Raw genomic sequence first — 19221 nt, forward strand, 5'->3', positions numbered from 1 at the left:
TGCCTCCCCCTGGCGTTCCCCCCACCCCATGTCCTTTCCTTTTCTCCCCAGCTTGGGCAGCACCTGAGTTGCTTGGTGCATTTCCGTGTGGTTGGGATGTCAGCCGGCAGCCCTGGCGACAGGAGCCCTGGGAGGCGGCAGCTACCTCTCGGGTTTAGCATTACGTCATCCCTTCTAGACCCAAATTTATCTCGGCTGCACACAGACCCGCAGCTCTGAGCTGCCGCTGACTTGAGGAGAGCTTACACATGAACTTAGGCAAGGCTGACTCACTGCGCGAGGGAAAGGTTTTCTGCTGTTCTTCACGTTTCTGGGCTCTGGGGGAAGAGGAGAGGAGGCGGCTGCAGTAGTCATTTTGGGGTGGGGGATGGAAAAATGTATAACTGTTAACGGTTCTCATTTAAGAGCTTGGAGTTCACCTCCCGTGTCCCCAGTGTTGATAATTTGAAAACGCCCATCCTTAAAGATAATTGCAGAAAACAGTGCCCTACTCAGTATAACACTTTGCAGTTTCAGGGAAGTTCTCCTAAGTGCAAGGTGTCATCAACACAGTAACTTTGGACTTGTAACTTAACCTCATGGCCCCTTCCCCTCTCCCCATCTCTCCTCCCTGAAGAAAAGATACAACACATCAGCCTCCATTGTTTATGAATCTGCAATAAATCACTTGGAAATTGTCACTAAGTAAACTGTGCTGAGAAAGGACCCTTAAGAATTGAGGGCTTTGCCTGCTTCCTTCAGAAGGCAGATTGTCCCCATCCGTGGCTGTGATTGTTATAGGCCTGGGGGATTCTGGGGGACTTTTTCCATTTTCAAATGACTCCCTTGAGAGAGAGATATACTTTAGGGAGAGGACAGAACAGAGACTATGGGTAGGATTCCAGGTTCTTATGTCAGTAGACTTTGGAAGCCTTGCTTTTCCTGTTTCCCCATCTGCATTTGTAGTGCAAACTAGTTCATCGGAGCAAAAGAAAGGCTATGGCTGCCTCTGGGTTCCTCCGGGCTGAGACTGTTGCTGAGGGATGGTTTGTGGGTAGCATTACTTTCCTGTGGATAGAGCCCTAAGCTTTGTGCTGGAGAGGCCCTTATAGCTGATGTCCAAGGAAGGACTCCAGGAGGCAGGCAGTGCAGGGAAAAGGAAGTGGCACCTCAATTGCTTTTAGAAAAGGCTGGAGATTTCTGTACATGAACCAGCCCTTAATACTGCCCACCATGATCATCATCTCTCCCCTTCTTCAATGCAGGTGGCCTTTTGGTGAGTCTCGCTCTACTTTCCATGTCCTCATCTCCCTCTTGGCCATGGCTCTAGAAGAAGGGCTCTAGGTTAGTTCACCTGGAGGTCAACTGTGGAAGGCCATGCATAGGCCCCAGGCCTCTTGCATGTAGCCATCTCTTCCTAACCAGCTATGGTTCTATGACCTCTGGAATTAAAGCCATCTTGAATTCATGTATATTTTCAGTTTGTACTACTTTTCTTGATTGCCTGTCACACAAGTTTACCTCCTATTGGGAAAAGTAGAGTTGTATTTGTCCTGGACAGGCACACTTTGGGAGGCCAAGGTGGGTGAATCATGAGGTGAGGAGTTTGAGACCAGCGTGGCCAACATGGTGAAACCCTGTCTCTACAAAAATACAAAAAATTAGCTGGGTGTGGTGGCAGGCGCCTGTAACCCCAGCTACTTGGGAGGCTGTGTCAGGAGAATCGCTTAAACCCGGGAGATGGAGGTTGCAATGAGCCGAGATCGCGCCACTGCACTCCAGCTGGGGTGATAGAGTGAGATTCCAACTCAAAAAAAAAAAAAAAAAAAAAAAAAAAATTCTACTCTCAACTAACAGATGTTCTAAATGAATGGTATTTTCTTTAAAATAATCCAGTCCCACCCCTACCCAACATGGCCCTTGTTGAGGGTGGAGGGTGGTTGTTACCAACACCCAGTGGGAAAGTCCAGATCCGAAACGACCTAGTCAACAGCTAAAAAAACAGTCCCTTTTTGAAAGCCTTTACAAAAAAAAAAAAAAAAAGTTCTTCTGTGGCTTGCGAACACCTCTCATTTTGGGTCTGCTTGCATTTGATGGAATGTCTGTTTGGTCTTAAATGTGGTGCCAAGTGTAATATTTAAAAGGACTGGCAGAATTTTGCAGCTTGTGACCTCACTGGAGATTTTGTTCACTTTACCAAAAAAAAAAAAAAGAAAAAAGAAAACAAAAGGTATGAGGGAAAGGTATGTAAAAATGCAGCATGAAGCCGATACCATTTTTAAGAGGGTAAGATTTCCATCTCAAGATGGTATTTTCTGCAGGAGCCAATGGAATGACCACGGGAGGGGGAAACTCCCCCATCACCAGGCGCTTCCTGTTATTTTGGATGTGATGTCAAGCAGCAGGTTAATATAATTGGGGTGGAAAAAAGTTATGGGTATGTTTGCACGGTTCCCAGCTTGCTCCTAGAGCATTCAACAAGTACGATCCTCTTGTTCTTCCTCTCCCTAGATCCCTTGTTCCCAACTGGGGGACAGGGGAGGGATTTTGTGCCGCAGGAGACATCTGGCAATGTCTAGAGGCATTTTTGGTTGTCACACCTGAGGGGTGGTGGTGTGCTACTGGCATCTAGTGGGTAGAGGCCAGGGATGCTCCTAAACATCCTGCAAAGCATGGAAGAGAGCTCCTGCTCCAAGGAGGAATTACCCAGATCAAAATGTCAATGATGCTAAAGTTCAGAAGCCCTGGTCTAGACTTTGAGGATTTTTTAGATGGAAGACTTAGAAAGAGAGTGGCCATGAGAGCAGTCAGTGGCCTTTTTTTTGTTTGTTTGTTTTTGTTTTTTGAGACTGAGTCTTGCTCTGTTGCCCAGGCTGGAGGCTGGAGTGCAGTGGCGTGATCTCGGCTCACTGCAACCTCCACCTCCCGGGTTCAAGCGATTCTCCTGCCTCAGCCTCCCGAGTAGCTTGGATTACAGGCACCTGCCACCACGCCTGGCTAATTTTTGTATTTTTAGTAGAGACAGGGTTTCACCATGTTGGCAAAGCTGGTCTCGAACTCCTGACCTCAGGTGATCCGCCCACCTCAGCCTCCCAAAGTTCTGGGATTACAGGCGTGAGCCACCGTGCCCGGCCAGTGGTAGTCTTTTAATGTGGTCTCCGCTCTGTAACTCCCTTTTTAGCTACAGAGGAGAGCATAAGAGAAAACATCATCATCGCTTCTATTTACTGAGTGCCTAGTATATACTAAGTGCTGGAATTATTGCATTTAATTTTCGCAAAAAGCCCTACTGAATACCCAAACCTCGAGAGCAGGTCTGCGTCTGTTTCTCTCTTACTATGCAGACTAAGTCTAGTACAGTGCCTGGCACATGGCACGCCCTCAAGGCCGTGGATATGATCATATCCATTTTATACATAAGGAAAATGAGGCTGGAAGAGTTCACACAGGTCTCAGTGTAAGCAGCAGAGTCAGGATTTGAACCAAACTGTTCAGCACCAGGGAGAATTTTCTGGCGTCTAAAAGCACTAGTGAGGGACTGAGGGAGGAGAAAGTTTTAAAAAGTAAGATTAAAGAAAAAAGTAACTACTTGTCTGTGTGGAAGCTGAGGTGGAAGAAGGGCTTCATGGAAGCCCTCTCTGATGAAATCATCCCTCGTTTTTGAACAGCAATTTTGGCTTTTCCAGTTTCTGTGTGCGCTGTTGGTGCAGGTGTGTTACTCTTCTCATTTTGCAGATGAGGAAACTGAGGCACATAAGTTACATGAGAAAGTAGGAGATAGCGGACTGGAACATGATACTTCGAATAAAGAATGTCTCAACCCCTGGGCAACCGCAGGGAGTCGCTGAGAAACAAGTTTCCCCGGGAGTAGACTCCCAGCTCGCTCAAATCCTTCCCATTCCACATCGTGTCTGGAGGGAGGAAAAAAAAATTCTTCCCTCCCAGAAGCAAAGTCCCGCCACTTCTTAGTCTTCCCTAGAGACAGGAAAGGAAACCCAGCGGGACTACACCTTCCGACGACCTTTGCGAATCTTGCGGCACGCAGGCGCCCTGAAACGCCGTGCGCACTACGATTCCCGGCAGCCGCGGGCGGGTGCGGGACTACATTTCCCAGGGGGCAGAGGCAGGGGCGGGAGGGGGCGGGAGGGGGCGGGAGGGGGCGGGCCGCGGCGTTGCTCCCGCCCCTCCCCCGTGCTCGCGGGGAGAGGTAAACAAACCACGCGCGGGCTGCCCGCGGCACGGCGGGCGCGGCTGGGGCGGCGGAGAGCGCGCCGAGCCGCGGCCGGGCTGGCCCGCCCGCCCGTCGCACATGTTCCGGGACGGCGCCCGGCCGTAGCCGCCTGCGGCGCCTCCTGTCGGCCCGGGAAGGGAGTGCGGAGAGGCGCCGGTCGCCACCCGCGGTGCCCATGGAGCGGGTGAGGATGATCAACGTGCAGCGTCTGCTGGAGGCTGCCGAGTTTTTGGAGCGCCGGGAGCGAGGTAATGGCTGGGCGCCGCTGCTTGAGCCCGAGCGCTACTAATCTTTGTCGGGAGTGCGGTGCGGCCGGTAAGGGAGGGCACGCGTGTGAGGTGCGCGCATGAGGTGAGGTGTGCGCGCGTGAGAGTAGAGGAGCGCGCGTGTGTGGGGAGGGGCGTGTTGGGAGGGGAGCGCGCGTGTGAGGGGAGGGGCGTGTGAGGGAGGGGACGCGCGTGTGAGGAGGGGCGTGTGGGTAGGGGAGCGCGCGTGTAAGGGGGCGTGTGAGGGAGGAGCGCGCGCGCGCGAGGGGAGGGGCGTGTGAAGGAGGGGAGCGTGCGTGTGATGGGAGGAGCATGTGGGGAAGGGAGTGCGCGTGTGGGAGGGGCGCATGCTTGAGGGGAGGGGCGTATGGGGGAAGGGGAGCGCGCGTGAGGGGAGGGGCGTGAGCATGTGAGGGGAGGAGCGTGAGCATGTGAGGGGAGGGGCGTGAGCATGTGAGGGGAGGGGCGTGTGAGGGGAGGGGAGGGGCGTGTGAGGGGAGGGGCGTGTGAGGGGAGGGGAGCGCGCGCGTGAGGGGAGGGGCGCGCGTGTGTGAGGGGAGGGGTGAGTGCATGTGAGGGGAGGGGTGCTAGCATGTGAGGGGAGGGGCGTCCGCGTGTTGGGGGGGGCGTGTGAGGGGAGGGCCATGCGTGTGTGTGAGGGCCATGCGTGTGTGTGAGGGCAGGGGTGCGCACGTTAGGGGACGGGCATGTGAGGAGAGGGGCACGCGCGTGTGAGGGGTGCGCGCGTGGGAGGGATGGTGCGCGAGGGGGGAGGGACGTGTGCGGGAGGGGTGTGCGCGTGTGGGAGGGGCTGTGCGGGGAGGGGCGCGCGTGCGTGGGAGGCTCGCGCGCGTGAGGTGTGCGTGGGGAGGTGTGTGCTGAGATCGTGAGTGGAGGCGTGTGTGGAGAGGTCGCGCAGGTGCTGGGGGAGGTGCGAGGGTGCGCACGGAGGGTGGGGCTGTGGGTGTGCGGGGAGCGGGAAGGAGACGGGTGGAGGGAAGTTGGAGAGAGGGCGGTCAGGGGCTGGAGAGAGGGCGGTCAGGGGCTGGAGAGAGGGTGACTGTGGAGAAGCCGGGAGGGCCCCGGAGCGGGAGGGCCCCGGAGCGGGAGGGCCCCGGAGCGGGAGGGCCCCGGAGCGGGAGGGCCCCGGAGCGGGAGAGGGTGCTGGGAGATAAGAGGAAGGAGGAACGCGGATGCTGGGGGCGGGGTCAGGGGAAGAGACGAGGCCGGGAGAACACTGAGCGGGGGAAAGCCGGTGGAGAGGGGCCTCTGAATCCCTGCGGGGTGATGAGATGGGGTCCCTTTAGCGGTGGCAGCCCAAGGGGCTGTAGAGATGGGGCAGAAAGAGCAGGAACTCGGAGACTGTGGTGTCGAGAGAGAAAATGTCTAAGACGTGTTCGAAGTACACAAAAATATTGGGCTTAAAGAGACTCTTTAGAGCAGAGAGAGTTGAAAGTAAAGGGGAATTTTTGAGGCAAGCGAAATCAATGAGGTGAATGGTAACTAGTCACAAAGTTTTTGTTCTAAAGCATCTGAAATCTCAAAAAAGTGCTTGGGAGAGAAGGATTTTGTAAAGGGGGGATAAACTCTTTGGTTTAGAGGAGGTATCAAAACACCTTCCAGCTGGTGGGGTGTTACAGGATTGATGTCCAGGCGAGGGACATTAATCTTCTAACCAAAAAGAGTGGAAACAGTTCACCTCTTTTTCTGCTTTCAAAAACCTCTTACTGCAAAGACCTCAAATTTGCGGGTCAATGGATTTGGGTACTATATTCTTCTTACCGTATCTTTTTTTCTTGCTTTCTTCAGAGTGTGAACATGGCTACGCCTCTTCATTCCCGTCCATGCCGAGCCCCCGACTGCAGCATTCAAAGCCCCCACGGAGGTTGAGCCGGGCACAGAAACACAGCAGCGGGAGCAGCAACACCAGCACTGCCAACAGGTAGCAAGCTGGAAACGCTTAGAAGAGGGAACTGGAGGGAAGGAGCACATTTCTCCTGTAATCCCAAGTCTGAAGGAGCAGCACTTGATGGGTTCCTTTACCACTACCCTGGGGATTTGGCCGTTTTAAAATAATGAAGTCTAGAAATCATAACTTGGTTTTGCATGGAAGGAAAGGAATAGAATCTGGAAAGACAACCAAAGAAGTTCTTGCTGGGATTATTAAGATGGCTATGACTGAGAGGACAGTAAGTTGAGAGACTTGGCAGCATGTGTCCATGCTTGCAGCCACCTGCTAAAAGTAATTGTGGGCTGGCTTTCAATATTCTGGCCAAGTTTAGGACAGTCCAAGAAGATTAAAAAAAAATCAGAAATAGGTCCGGCAGGGTATAAAGCAGAATCAAGTGTTTGTAAAAGGAATAAAAATATTTAGGTAGAATTGGTAGTGAGCGGATGTGGTTATTTGTTTAAGGAGAAAAGGGAAGACCATGCTGTGAAAGTTTTGCCTCTTTAAATGATAAGATCGGATTGGTTGGTGGGCTCTTAAAGCAAAAATGAAAAAAAAAATCTGTTTATCTTTCAAGCAGAATAGATCTTTAAAAATATACTTGTCTAGATGTACTTGGAAAGGCTGGGCCTAGTGGCTCACGCCTGTAATTCCAGCACTTTGGGAGGCTGAGGGGGGAGGATTGCTTGAGCTTAGGAGTTCAAGACCAACCTGGATGACATAGTGAAACTTTGTCTCAAAAAGAGAAAAAAATAGATATACTAAGATGTAGTTGACTTCCATTTTTGAAAACTTTTGAGTAGTATGTGGCTATCTCTTTGGTGTTTTTATTCTAGGGAGCCAGTGAATTCCTAGGATTCATCTCATGAAGTTTTCAAAAGGCCTTTCTTAACAGAAGATTAACAGATGGCTGCCTTTTCCATTGATAAGGGGAATTAAATGAGACCTTTATTTCTGTTTCCCAGGGCTTTGTCTAGAGAATATAATAAACATTCATTTTGGGGAGGACAGAGCAATCCCTGGGTAACCAAATTTCCCTGAAGGCTTTGGGGAGCTTCAGTCAGGTGGTTGGTTAGTCATTTGGGACAGCAGATTGGGACAGAATAGGGCTCTTGATTCAGAAAGCCTGAGGCTTCTACAGGTAATTGGAACTCATGAGGTTGGATCATCCCACTCTGTATTTCAGACATCACCGAGGAAAAACTAGGATTCACTTTTCTCCTTTGACTTCTCTGTAGAGCTGCATGTTTCCTTTTTTAGCTTCTTTTCATTAAGACTACTATACAGTTTTTAAACTTAATTTCTTAAGTTATAAAAATAATTAACCATAAGCTTGATATACTATCTGTGTTGTGTGTGGGTCTAGAGATTTTGTTGTAGTATGGTGTATTTGAGATGAAAATATGTAGTATGATATACAGCATTTTAAAAAATGTACATTTGCTTGCCCTTACGGTTTCAATGTTTAAGCTATCAAGAATTAAGACCTGTTCAGGAATTTATGTATCTTTCAATCCACATAGATTAAAAAACTTTTTTTTTTTTCAACTTAGAGACGTAGGAAGAGTACACTTAGGAAACCAGACCTGGGTTCTGTCATGCTGCAAGTATTTAAGCCTTTCCTATTTTCTAGAAATTAGGTATATAATTTCAGTACATTTCCCATCCCTTACTATATTCATCTATAAAATAAGATGCATTAGAGTCTCACCAAGGTCCCTCGTTCTCCTGAACTTCTGTGACTCTGATTTATTGACAGTTTTAGAGATTGGTTACTATATTAGTAATTTAGTATGCCTCCCATCATTGCAGATGTGACATTTTTAGGAACTCAAGGATTATAGAGGCATAAATAAGATGCACATTCCTAAGTTTTATCAATTATGTTACCGGTCATTAATAAGAAACTCTTAGTCATCTGTTGACTTACGCTTTGCTCAGCTTGGGGTTTGGGCTAAGTGATATTTCTCTTTCATGCTAGTGTCTCTGTTAGGATTCTAATATTATGTGTGGGACCACAGTGCTAATTACTGTGTTTTAGCATAGCATGTTGGAAAATTTGTAAAACTGCAAGCATGCCATATTGTTCTGATAGTGCCCAAAGGAGAGTATGTGTACATTAGACCACCTAAAACAGAAGAAGATACTTTTTTTATGGGAATATAAGTAGGAAGAGAGAGAGAGAGAGAAAAATATATATTTTAGAATATATTATCTCAAGATCCACCAGTGTGTGGGGTTTGGGCTGGGGCTTATGAGAGAGAACTAGTATGTTAAAATGACACACTAGAAATTATTTCTCCTTTGCCACTTATTTAAAGTGCCTGCTTCGTGGAAGTAAGGAGAGCTGAGATAGAGATTCCAATACTGGGGTATTTGGACAAGTGTTGGTCCATTTGAAAGAGGACACTGTAGGCTTCTTCTTAATTTTACTATTGGATTTTAATGAGATTTTATTATGCTGGTTACATAAAGCAGAAAGTTAGAAGACTTACAGAAATTTCCATGTGTTTATCATCTGAAACAAGGAAAGGAATGGAGTTCATAAGTATATATGTCTTATTTTTTCCTGATCAAAAAGCTACTAGTGTGGAAGTAGCTGTTATTTTATTACTATACATCTTGAACACTGATGTATGTTATAAAATGACAATTGTTTCTCTGACATCGTAGCATCTTTAAGATATAATGGTGATTGACTGTTTTACCACTGATATTCTTAGGTATTATATGATATGCCTAATAAAATGTTACTTTAGGCAGGGTGCAGTGGCTCACGCCTGTAATTCCAGAACTTTGGGAGGCTGAGGTAGGTGGATTGCCTGAGGTCAGGAGTTCGAGACCAGCCTGGCCAACATGATGAAACCCTGTCTCTACTAAAAATACAAAAATTAGCCAGGTGTGGTGGTGTGTGCCTGTAATCTCTGCTACTTGGGAGGCTGAGACAGGATAATTGCTGGAACTTGGGAGGCGGAGGTTGCAGTGAGCTGAGATAGCACCACTGCATTCCAGCCTGGGCAACAGAGCGATAATCCATCCTCCCCCCAAAAAAGTAACTTTATAAATTTATGCTGAAAGTTAACTCCTAATATTATAAATTCCTATTCCCCTTTCCCCCATTCCTTAAAATCTTATTTTCAAAGAAGTAAAAAGGAGAGAAAATAAATGATATAATGTGATATTACAAATATGTTCCTTGCAAATACCAGTAATTTTATCATTTGGGATCCTTCTGATAGTTGGAAGTGGCACCTATAATATATAATTGTTTTTACAATAAATGCTTGATTTTACTGTGGTCTTGGTCACAGCCTTCTGGCACACTTCCAAAAATCAACATTGCTAAGATGTTATTGCTGTTAGAGAATGTGGCTGCAATAGCTATCTGGCTTTTTGGGGAGCATCAGATTAGCTCAAATTCCAGCTTCTTTACTATTTGGTACCACAGGTGAAAAATCTCAAGGTCTGTCATCCTTAAAACTCTACTAAATAAGCCATGACTGCAGTGTAACACTGATTTCTTCCTAAATATCTTTTCAGTCGGCCTTCTTTCCTGTTACTTTCATTACTATCCTCCTAATCTCAGCTACCATCATCTCTTACCTGGATGACTGCAGTAACTTCCTACCTGGTGTCCCTGCAACTACAGTTTTTTTTTTGGTCTGGTTCTGTTGCCCAGGCTGGAGTGCAGTGGCGCGATCTCGGCTCGCTGCAAGCTCTGCCTTCCAGGTTCACGCCATTCTCCTGCCTCAGCCTCCCGAGTAGCTAGGACTACAGGTGCCCGCCACCATGCCCGGCTAATTTTTTGTATTTTTAGTAGAGACAAGGTTTCACTGTGTTAGCCAGGATGGTCTCAATCTCCTGACCTCATGATCCACCTGGCTCGGCCTCCCAAAGTGCTGGGATTATAGGTGTGACCCACCACACCTGGCCAGTTCTTATGAATTATATTGGCCAGCCTTCTTTCGATTCCTTCAGTATGCATTTTCTTCTACCTCAAGATCTTTGCATACTTTCTGTTCCCTGCGGGGAATCATTTTCCCTCCCCCTTTGTTATCTCTGTTGAATAACACTCTTCCTTCAGCTCAATCATAAGTTCCTCAGGAATGTTTCCTCATCTGCCGTAGTAGATCAGGTCTTCACATACTTCATGGCACCCCTATTTTTCCTTCATAGTGTTCATCACATTTGTAGATATACAGTTATCCAGTTGTTTCTTAAATTTGTGTCCTATTCACTGGATTAAAAACCCTGCGAGGCGGGCAGGGATTGAGTTTCTTCTGCTTAAACATTTATCCCTAGTACTTATCACAGTGCCCCGTAAATAGTATGTGTTTCTTAAAGAATGGAAGGTTTTCAAACTCCAAGTAGACTGTCTTAAATTGAGTTTCTTTTTTGTGCTGAGTACCATATTAGACTGGAAGGAAGGGTGATAAAACCCCTGCTTTGGCAAACTCTGATTACTTTGTGTTCCAAGGGATGTTAATGATACATTTGGAAAAACAGTATGTAGTATTTAAAGAATAAAAATCTCTAAACTGTCAATTCTTTTAAACAAGTAGGCTACAGAATGCTACACTTAATTTTGAAGAACATTCAGTGTCATCCTATGTCGTGAAAATAAAATAATATCAAAACTTGCATATTGAAAGAACCAGAAGTCTGTCAAATATTGGCAATAAATATTCATATGAGCCTGTGACACACACATAGTAATTGCGTTGTTTTAAGGTAATCTGAGAAGTAGTAAATAGCCAATTTATGCTTTAATTTCAAGTTGATATATTTCTTCTCTTTAGTGTCCTATGGATACTAAAGAATCTCATAAAAGCAGTATCTCAGTTCCACCTTCTAAGAATGAGGACACTAAAAAACAACTTTTCTGTTTCTTATAAGGCTTTAGTTTAATTTTTCTTAAACTATAGAATAAAGAAATGCTTTAGTCTTATTTTAGATAGAATTATTGTATTGTTATTTTTTAGCTTTGCATCCTTTTCGGCTATCTTCATGGATTTTTAGTTTTTCTGGGGAGAGGGATGGTGGTGAATTATTTTCCTAGGATAGTTACAAAGGATTTTTTCCAGTAGTAATTTGAGATGCTTTATCTTCTCTTTATTCTACGTGAACCTGTTTGTTCACAGAAGAATTGAATGAAGCCTTATTTTTATTTTTGTGTAATTTTTTTCTACTATTCTGTGTTTTTCAAATTTTTTTATATTAAAAAATAGTTTCTGGGTCTTTGTCCCATAGAAAACTCCCAAAGTTTCAGGACAAAAATGTAGATTAGTAGCAGTTAAACTCTTAATGATGTTGTTATTATTCTTAAGTATTTTCTGCATTTTGAGTGATTAACACATCCAGTGAAATGTGTTTTGTGATAGTCTGTCTTCTACCAAAATTGGCTTAAATGAAAAATTCCCAAGAATTACTTACATGCCTTATACTAAAAAAACTCAGGCTTTCCTTTAAATGCTTCCTTGAAGTGTAAGTTTGCTATTGCTGGGTTTCTTAAGGTTATATTCCTCTATGGAAGTATTGAAGGAAACTTGTATGATCATGCCTTGTAAGTCAGTAGGACAGCTGTTTCTGTTCCTAGTCTATGAAAGGCATTTTTGTCAAAATATTGAATATATGATGTAGAAGATCACAAAATGTAGAAAGGGAATTCTTCAGTACAATTCTCTGATTTATGAAGACAAAATATTATCACTCATTTTATGATTAAAGCACATGTGGCTTAGAGATGGTGATTGCTTAAGCCTTACAGCTGTAGATGATGGTTGACTTTATTGTCAAGCTGGATTTTAAGCAATATATGCATCATTGTTATAATCAGGCAGTACTGTTGACTGGAAGAAAGCTTTCTCTTCTAGATTTCTCCTTACAAATGAAAGAACATTGCCTGCTTTTGAATATAGCATGATTCTTTGTCATTTCTTCAGTAAGGACAGTTTTCTAGATACTAATCTAATCAAAGAGGTCTGATGGTATGCTTTGACAGAGTGTATTCCCAGGTCCCATTTTTAGTGTGATTTTATAGTGCTGATGAAATATAAACATGCATTTTTTGTTAGATTGTTTTTTCGTTTTGGTTTCCTACATTTTAAAACACAGTCAGTGGTACCATAATTAACAGCATTACCCATAATATCAAGCCTATTTTTTTGAAGTTGCTCCTAACTTTTATATTATTATTAATATACTCAGCTCCTCTCCATAGATGCAGGTGTTATACATCTATGGTACCACTCATTTTTCCCCCAACAGTTATTTACTGAATGTTTATTTCATGCCTGACTCTTTCTTAAAATGGAAGTCAGATGAGTTAGGAAATTGTTGATATTTTCTGTACTTTTAAAGGTTTTTTAGAGTATTGCTCTGTAATAGAGTTTGTTGTTAACAAATGAAGTAGTCTAGATAATTAGTTGTTTATCTTAATGTCTTTTTTAACTTTGAGAATATGTTTAAGAGCAATTATTTTAACCTTCAAAATTCTCTGTAGTTTCTAGTGTTGCTGCCTTACCTAAGAAGTATTATTTTACAAATAATATTTAACTTTAGAATGTATAAGATGCTTCTTAATTTCTGCTGCTACCAGGTGAACTAGTTATTTTAAATTCTTAACATTTTATAAAAGTAATATATGTATATAGTTTAAAAAGTCAATTAATACTAAATAGCTTATAAAGGAAAATAACATCCCCTTGCCCCACTTCTCTCCATCCAATTTATGCTTCCTAGAGACTACCACTTCCGAGAATTTCACAGCTTCTTCTGTTGTTTGCTTTCGTATTTCTAAATGAGAAGCTTTTCTTGCTATAGAAGGTGAGAATTTGACTGTCATACTCTTTGACTAACAGCAGATTAATATGCCAGAAATGAAGATTTTTAAAAAGTACATGAGAGCAAATATTCTCCAAAGGAATGATGTTTCCAAATTACACACTTTGTAGTACTGTTTATTATTAATCACCTACAGGACAACATTGATATTTTACTCTCATTTCTGAGTACTTTATGGTAAATTATTGCCTCAGTTTCATGATGAGGTTTATTAGTTTAAAAAAATAAGCTTGGCCAGGCACGGTGGCTTACACCTGTAATCTCAGCACTTTGGGAGGCTCAGGCCAGCAGATCATGAGGTCAGGAGATCGAGACCATCCCAGCTAACATGGGGAAACCCTGTCTCTACTAAAAATACAAAAAAATTAGCCAGGCATGGTGGTGGGTACCTGTAATCCCAGCTACTTGGGAGGCTGAGGCAGGAGAATGGTGTGAACCCAAGAGGCGGAGCTTGCAGTGAGCCGAGATTGCGCCACTGCACTCCAGCCTGGGCGACAGAGCAAGACTGTCTCAAAAAAATAAATAAATAAATAAATAAGCTCTATTGGCCGGGTGTGGTGGCTTATGCCTGTGTTCCCAACACTTTGGGAGGACGAGGCAGGCGGATCATGAGGTCAGGAGTTCGAGACCAGCCTGACCAAAATGGTGAAGCCTGTCTCTACTAAAACACAAAAATTACCCAGGCATGGTGGCATGCGCCAGTAATCCCAGCTACTTGGGTGGCTGAAGCAGGAGAATCACTTGAACCCGGATAGTGGAGTCTACAGTGAGTTGAGATCATGCTACTGCACTCCAGCCTGGGCAACAGAGTGAGCATCTCAAAAAAAATTTTTTTTCTCTATTTTCTTCTAGTAGTTTATAATATTAGGTTTTACATTTAGATTTAAAATTCATTTAGAATTAATTTTTGTAGAGGGTGTGAAGTAAAGGTTGAAGTTCTTTTTTTTTTTTTTGCAAATGGACATCCAGTTGTTCCAGTATCATTTGTTGAAAAAACTATATGTTATTCATTAAATGGCCTTGGCGCCTTTGTAAAAATCAGTTGACCACAGACTTGTGAGCCTTGTTTCTAGATTTTCTGTTCTGATCTTTTGATCTAAATATTCATCCTTATTCTAATGCCACACTGTCTTAATTATTATAGTTTTTCAAGAAGTTATGAAATCAGGTAATGAATGTATTCCGACTTGGTTCTTCTTTTTCAAAAGTTCCTTTGGCTATTCTAGGTCTTTTGCATTTTTGTTTTAATTTATTTATTTTTTTGAGACAGGGTTTCACTCTTTCACCCAGGCTGGAGTGCAGTGGTGTGATCATGGCCCACTGCAGCCTTAACCTTCTCGGGCTCAGGTGATTCTCCCATCGCAGCCTCCTGAGTGAGGAGCTGGGACTACAGGTGTGCACTCCCACACTCCGCTAATTTTTATATTTTTTGTAGAGATAGGCTTTCACCATGTTGCCCAGGCTGGTCTTGAACTCCTGGGCTCATGCAGTCCTCCCACCTCTACCTTCCAAAGTGTTGGGATTACAGGCGTGAGCCACTGCGCATGGCCTGCATTTTTACATAAATTTTAGAATCAGTTTGTCAGTTTCTACAACAGAGCCTGCTGGAATTTTTATTGGGATTGCATTGGATCTATAAATTAATTTGGGGAAACCCAACATGTCTTAACTATTGAATCTTCTAATTCATTAACATGAATTAATAGACATGGTATGTCTATTACTTAGATATTTTCAAATTTCAGCAGTATTTTTTAGGTTTTCAGAGTATGGGTCATACACATACTTTGTTAAATTTTTCGTTAAGTATTCTTTGATGCTATTTTAAATAGCAATTAAATTTGGCATTTTGGTTTTGTGAACTGACTTCGCTAAACTTAATTGTTCTAATAGTCTGTATATTCGTTAGGATTTTCTAAATAGACAGTAATGTTGTTTGCAAGTAAAGACATTTTTATTTCTTCCATTTCCTTCTGTGTATTTCCTTTTCTTGTTTTATTTCACTGGCTAGAACCTCTAGTACAGTGCTGGATAGAAGTGATGAGAGTGGACATTCTTGCCCTGTTCCTGATCTTATGAAAAAATGCATTCTTTGACCATTGAGTGTGACTGTAGTTTTTCTTAGATGCCTTTTAGGTTGAGTAAATTCCTTTCTTCCCTTGTTTGCTAAGAGTTTTTATCATGAATGGATGGTAAATTTTATTAAATGCTTTTTCTACATCTATTGAGGTGATACTGTCATTTTCTTTTTTATTCTGTTAATATGGAGGATTACATTGATGGATTTTTGAGTCTTAAATCTGCATTCCTGAAATAAATCCTACTTATTCATGTTGTATTTTGTACTGTTGCAGTACTGATACTAACAACGCAGAGCTAAAACAAACTTCACAGGTTTAAGGATTTAGTCCCCAACATGTCTGCCCTCACTATAGATGCCAGCCATAAGTTTAGGAGTCCTCAGGCCACTCTCACATCTGACCAACTGGCTGCAAATTCAGAGGTTCCTACAGCCCCTTCAGGTTTGATAATTTGCTAGAACTACTTATAACTCAGGAAAGTGCTACACTTTGTCTGTTTTTAGAGACAGGGTCTCAACTGTCACCCAGAGTAGAGTGCAGTGGTGAGATCAAAGCTCACTGCAACCTCAAACTCCTGGGCTCAAGGCAGTCCTTCTGCCTCAGCCTCTCAAGTAGCTAGGAGTACAGGCATGTGCTACGATGTCCAGCTGCTATGCTTATAATTGCAAGTTTTATTATAAATGATACAGATCAGGACCAGCCAAATGCAGAGACACAGAGAGTGAGGTCTGGGAGGAACCTGGACACAGAGCTTCTGTGCTTTTTCCATGGAATCAGGATGCATTACCCTCCTGGCACATTTATGTGTTTACCAACCATGAAACTCACCCAAGTTTCAGGTTCCAGAGTTTTTATTGGGATATTATTACATAAGCATGATTGATTGAATCATTGGTTATATGGTTGTCAATTCCCAGTACTTCTCTCCCCTGTGTTGGGCCAGAATCAGTGACTCAAAGCCCCAACCCTCTAATCACATGGTTGGTCTTTCTGATGTGACCATCCCCTATCCTGAGTTATCTCTCCGTGGCATAAACTCAGGTGTGGTCCGAAGAGCCACCATGAATAATGAAGACACTCGTAATTACTCAGAAAATTTCAAGGTTTTAGAAGCTCTGTCCCAGGAACTAGGGTACTTTCTGTATATTATTGGGTTCAATTTGGCAATATTTTGTTAGAATTTTTGTGTCTGTGTTCATGAGAGATGTTAGTCTTTGTTTTGTTTTCTATGTAATTTGTCAGGTTTTGGTATAAGGCTAATACTGGTCTCATAAAATGATTTGCAAAATGTTCTCTCTCTCTTTATTTTTTCAAAGATTTTATGTAGGATTGGTTTTATTTATTCCTTAAATGCCTGGTAAAATTTGCTAATGAAGAACTTACAGGCCTGGAGTTTTCTTTGTGGGAAGGTTTTTTTAAAAATTATTATTTTAATCTCTTTAATAGATGAAAGGCAATTCAGAGTTTCTGTTTCTTCTTGAGTCAGTTTTGATCATTTGTATCTTTCAATAAATTTGTTCATATCATCTAAGTTATCAAATTTAGATGATGTGGACAATTATTGGCATAAAGTTGTTAATATTCTCTTATCCTTTTAATGTATGATGTATGTAGAATCTGTAATGATGTACACTCTTGATACTGTTTTTGTATTGTAATTTTTGTCTTTTATTCTTCATCAGCCTTAGAGGTAGTTTATCAATGTGTTGATTTTTTAGAGGTAGTTTATCAATGTGTTGATTTTTTAAAGTCAGCTTTCAATTTTACTGATATTCACTATTTCTCATTTTCTATGTCTTTCATTCCTGTCCTTGGTTTTTATTATATTTCTCTACTTCAGTTTCTCAACGTTAGCAGTCTTGACATTTGGGGTCAGATAATTCTGTTTTGTGCATCATAGGATGTTTAGCAGCATCCCTAGCGTCTCCTCACAAAATGCCAGTAGCCTCCTCCTGGTTGTGATAACCAGAATATCTCCAGACATTGTCAGATGTGTTGGTGGGCAAAATTGCTTACAGTTGAGAACCGTTGCTCAACTTCTTTCAGTTTAGTTTGTTCCTTTTTCTACTTTCTTAAGGTGGAATCTTGGATCATTGATTTTGGACACTACCCTCCCAACAGAAGGATTTAAAGCTAAACAGTTGTGTTTAAGCACTGCTTTAGCTACATTCAACAACTTTTGATATGTTGTGTCATTAAGTTCAGAATATTTTCTAATTTCTCTGCAATTTGTTCTTTGAACTGTGATTTATGTTCCAAATATTGGGATTTTTCTAATTAGCTTACTGTTGCTGATTTCTAATTAAATTTCATTGTGATTGGAGAACTTACTCTGTATGATTTCAGTACTTTTAGATTTGTTAAAAATCATCCTTTACAAAGCACATTTCTTTGAGATGTTTATGTAGTATGCCGAAAGATTTGTCAAGGACTTATATTAGGGTGTTTGCTATATTTGAAGTAAGAATTGATTTTTAAAGAATTCAGTTTGTATGCTATTAAAAAATTTTTTCCTGTTTACCAAAGTAAAATGTGCATACAAAAAAGCATACAAATCCTGTGTACAGCTCAATGAATTTTTACAAAAGCAAAGAAATATTTCAAATCTTAGAAGCCCTCTCCTGACTTTTCCAGTCACTGTCACCCCTTCCCCAAGGTAACTGCAATTCCAACTTTTTTTTTAATTCCAACTTTTTATGCCATAATTTAGTTTTGCCAGTTTTGAACTTTATGTGAATGGAGTTATGTAGTGTGTACTTTTTGTGTGTGTTTGGCTTTTTTCATTCAACATTATGTTGAAGTTATGTAGATTAATCCATGTTATTGCGCAATAGTTGTAGTTAGTTTATTCTCATCGCTGTGTAATATTACATTGTATGAATATTTCACAATTTATCCATTCTACTATTGATGAATGCTTCCAGTTTGGGGCCAGTATGAATAGTTCTATACAAGCATTCTTTTGTATGTCCTTTGGTGAACATGTAAACATATATTGGCTTGTTATATGCCTGTAAGTGGAAATAGTTAGTCATAAAGTATACATATATCCAGCTTTGATATGTAAGTTTTAAGGAAAAAGGTTATTGATTATAGTTATTGTTGTGCATCCTGTTTAGATACTTGCTGTTTGTGGGCTTAGTTATTGTGGTGGTAATGGTTTTGTCATTGTTAAGAAAGAAGCAATACATTTCTTATGAGGCATTTTTTCTAAAAGTTTATAGTATTCAAATTTTACTGTTTTTAATGGTTTTTTAAAATGAGATGTACTTTTTGATGGAAACAAATGCACAAAACTACCATCTTAAAAGAAGAGTAATAATAAATAGAAGTTTTACTGTTCCACTAATCCCAGTATATTTTCAATCTCAACCCCTTTGGTATATCCTTGAGAGATACCTGCTCTACTATAGCTAAAAATTTCTGGTTTTTTTTGCCCTCTACGTATATGTGTAAGAATTGTAAGCTTTAGGATACCAGTTAGAATTTAGCTTCATAGAATATGCTCTTTTCATTGTGTGGAGGGCAACATCTGTGAGGCACTTTAGGCTTAGAAAGTAAGTTAAATGAAAATGTTAACAAAGTAGGGGTTGGCTCATTAATTCTGCAAAATTAGAGGTCTTTTCTTTTGCTAGAAGAGAGTATTGAAATTCTGGAGTGAGGATTTTTATTTTCTTTCCACGGTGGTACTACTCTTGAGCCAAACTGTGCCATTTCGTATAGTTTCAATTCTATGGTTCATTTCTTTGACTGCCACCAAACTACACCCTAAATAATCACAAGTTTATGTATTGGAGCTATGTTGTAGTCAATGAAAAGTCACATATCTGGTTAAGGTAGTCACATTTCATAGATAATGACTCCCATTCAAAT

General features: G+C 42.1%; 1 protein-coding gene across 4 annotated transcripts in view; it reads left to right on the top strand.

Moving 5' to 3' along the window:
• Nucleotides 1–19221, top strand: part of MXI1 (MAX interactor 1, dimerization protein) — a 77917-nt gene that overhangs the window by 14315 nt on the left and 44381 nt on the right. For 2 of the 4 annotated variants that reach the window (XM_063670254.1, XM_054503946.2), the window contains exon 2: nt 6286–6418. In XM_063670254.1, the coding sequence (XP_063526324.1) occupies nt 6286–6418 (133 nt within the window). Of the gene's footprint in view, nt 1–4164; nt 4459–6285; nt 6419–19221 lie in introns of those variants that run through there. The other 2 variants (XM_054503947.2, XM_063670255.1) reach the window with 2 other exon arrangements.

This window comes from Pongo pygmaeus, chromosome 8, assembly GCF_028885625.2.
Source record: "Pongo pygmaeus isolate AG05252 chromosome 8, NHGRI_mPonPyg2-v2.0_pri, whole genome shotgun sequence".
NCBI classification, from domain to species: domain Eukaryota; kingdom Metazoa; phylum Chordata; class Mammalia; order Primates; family Hominidae; genus Pongo; species Pongo pygmaeus.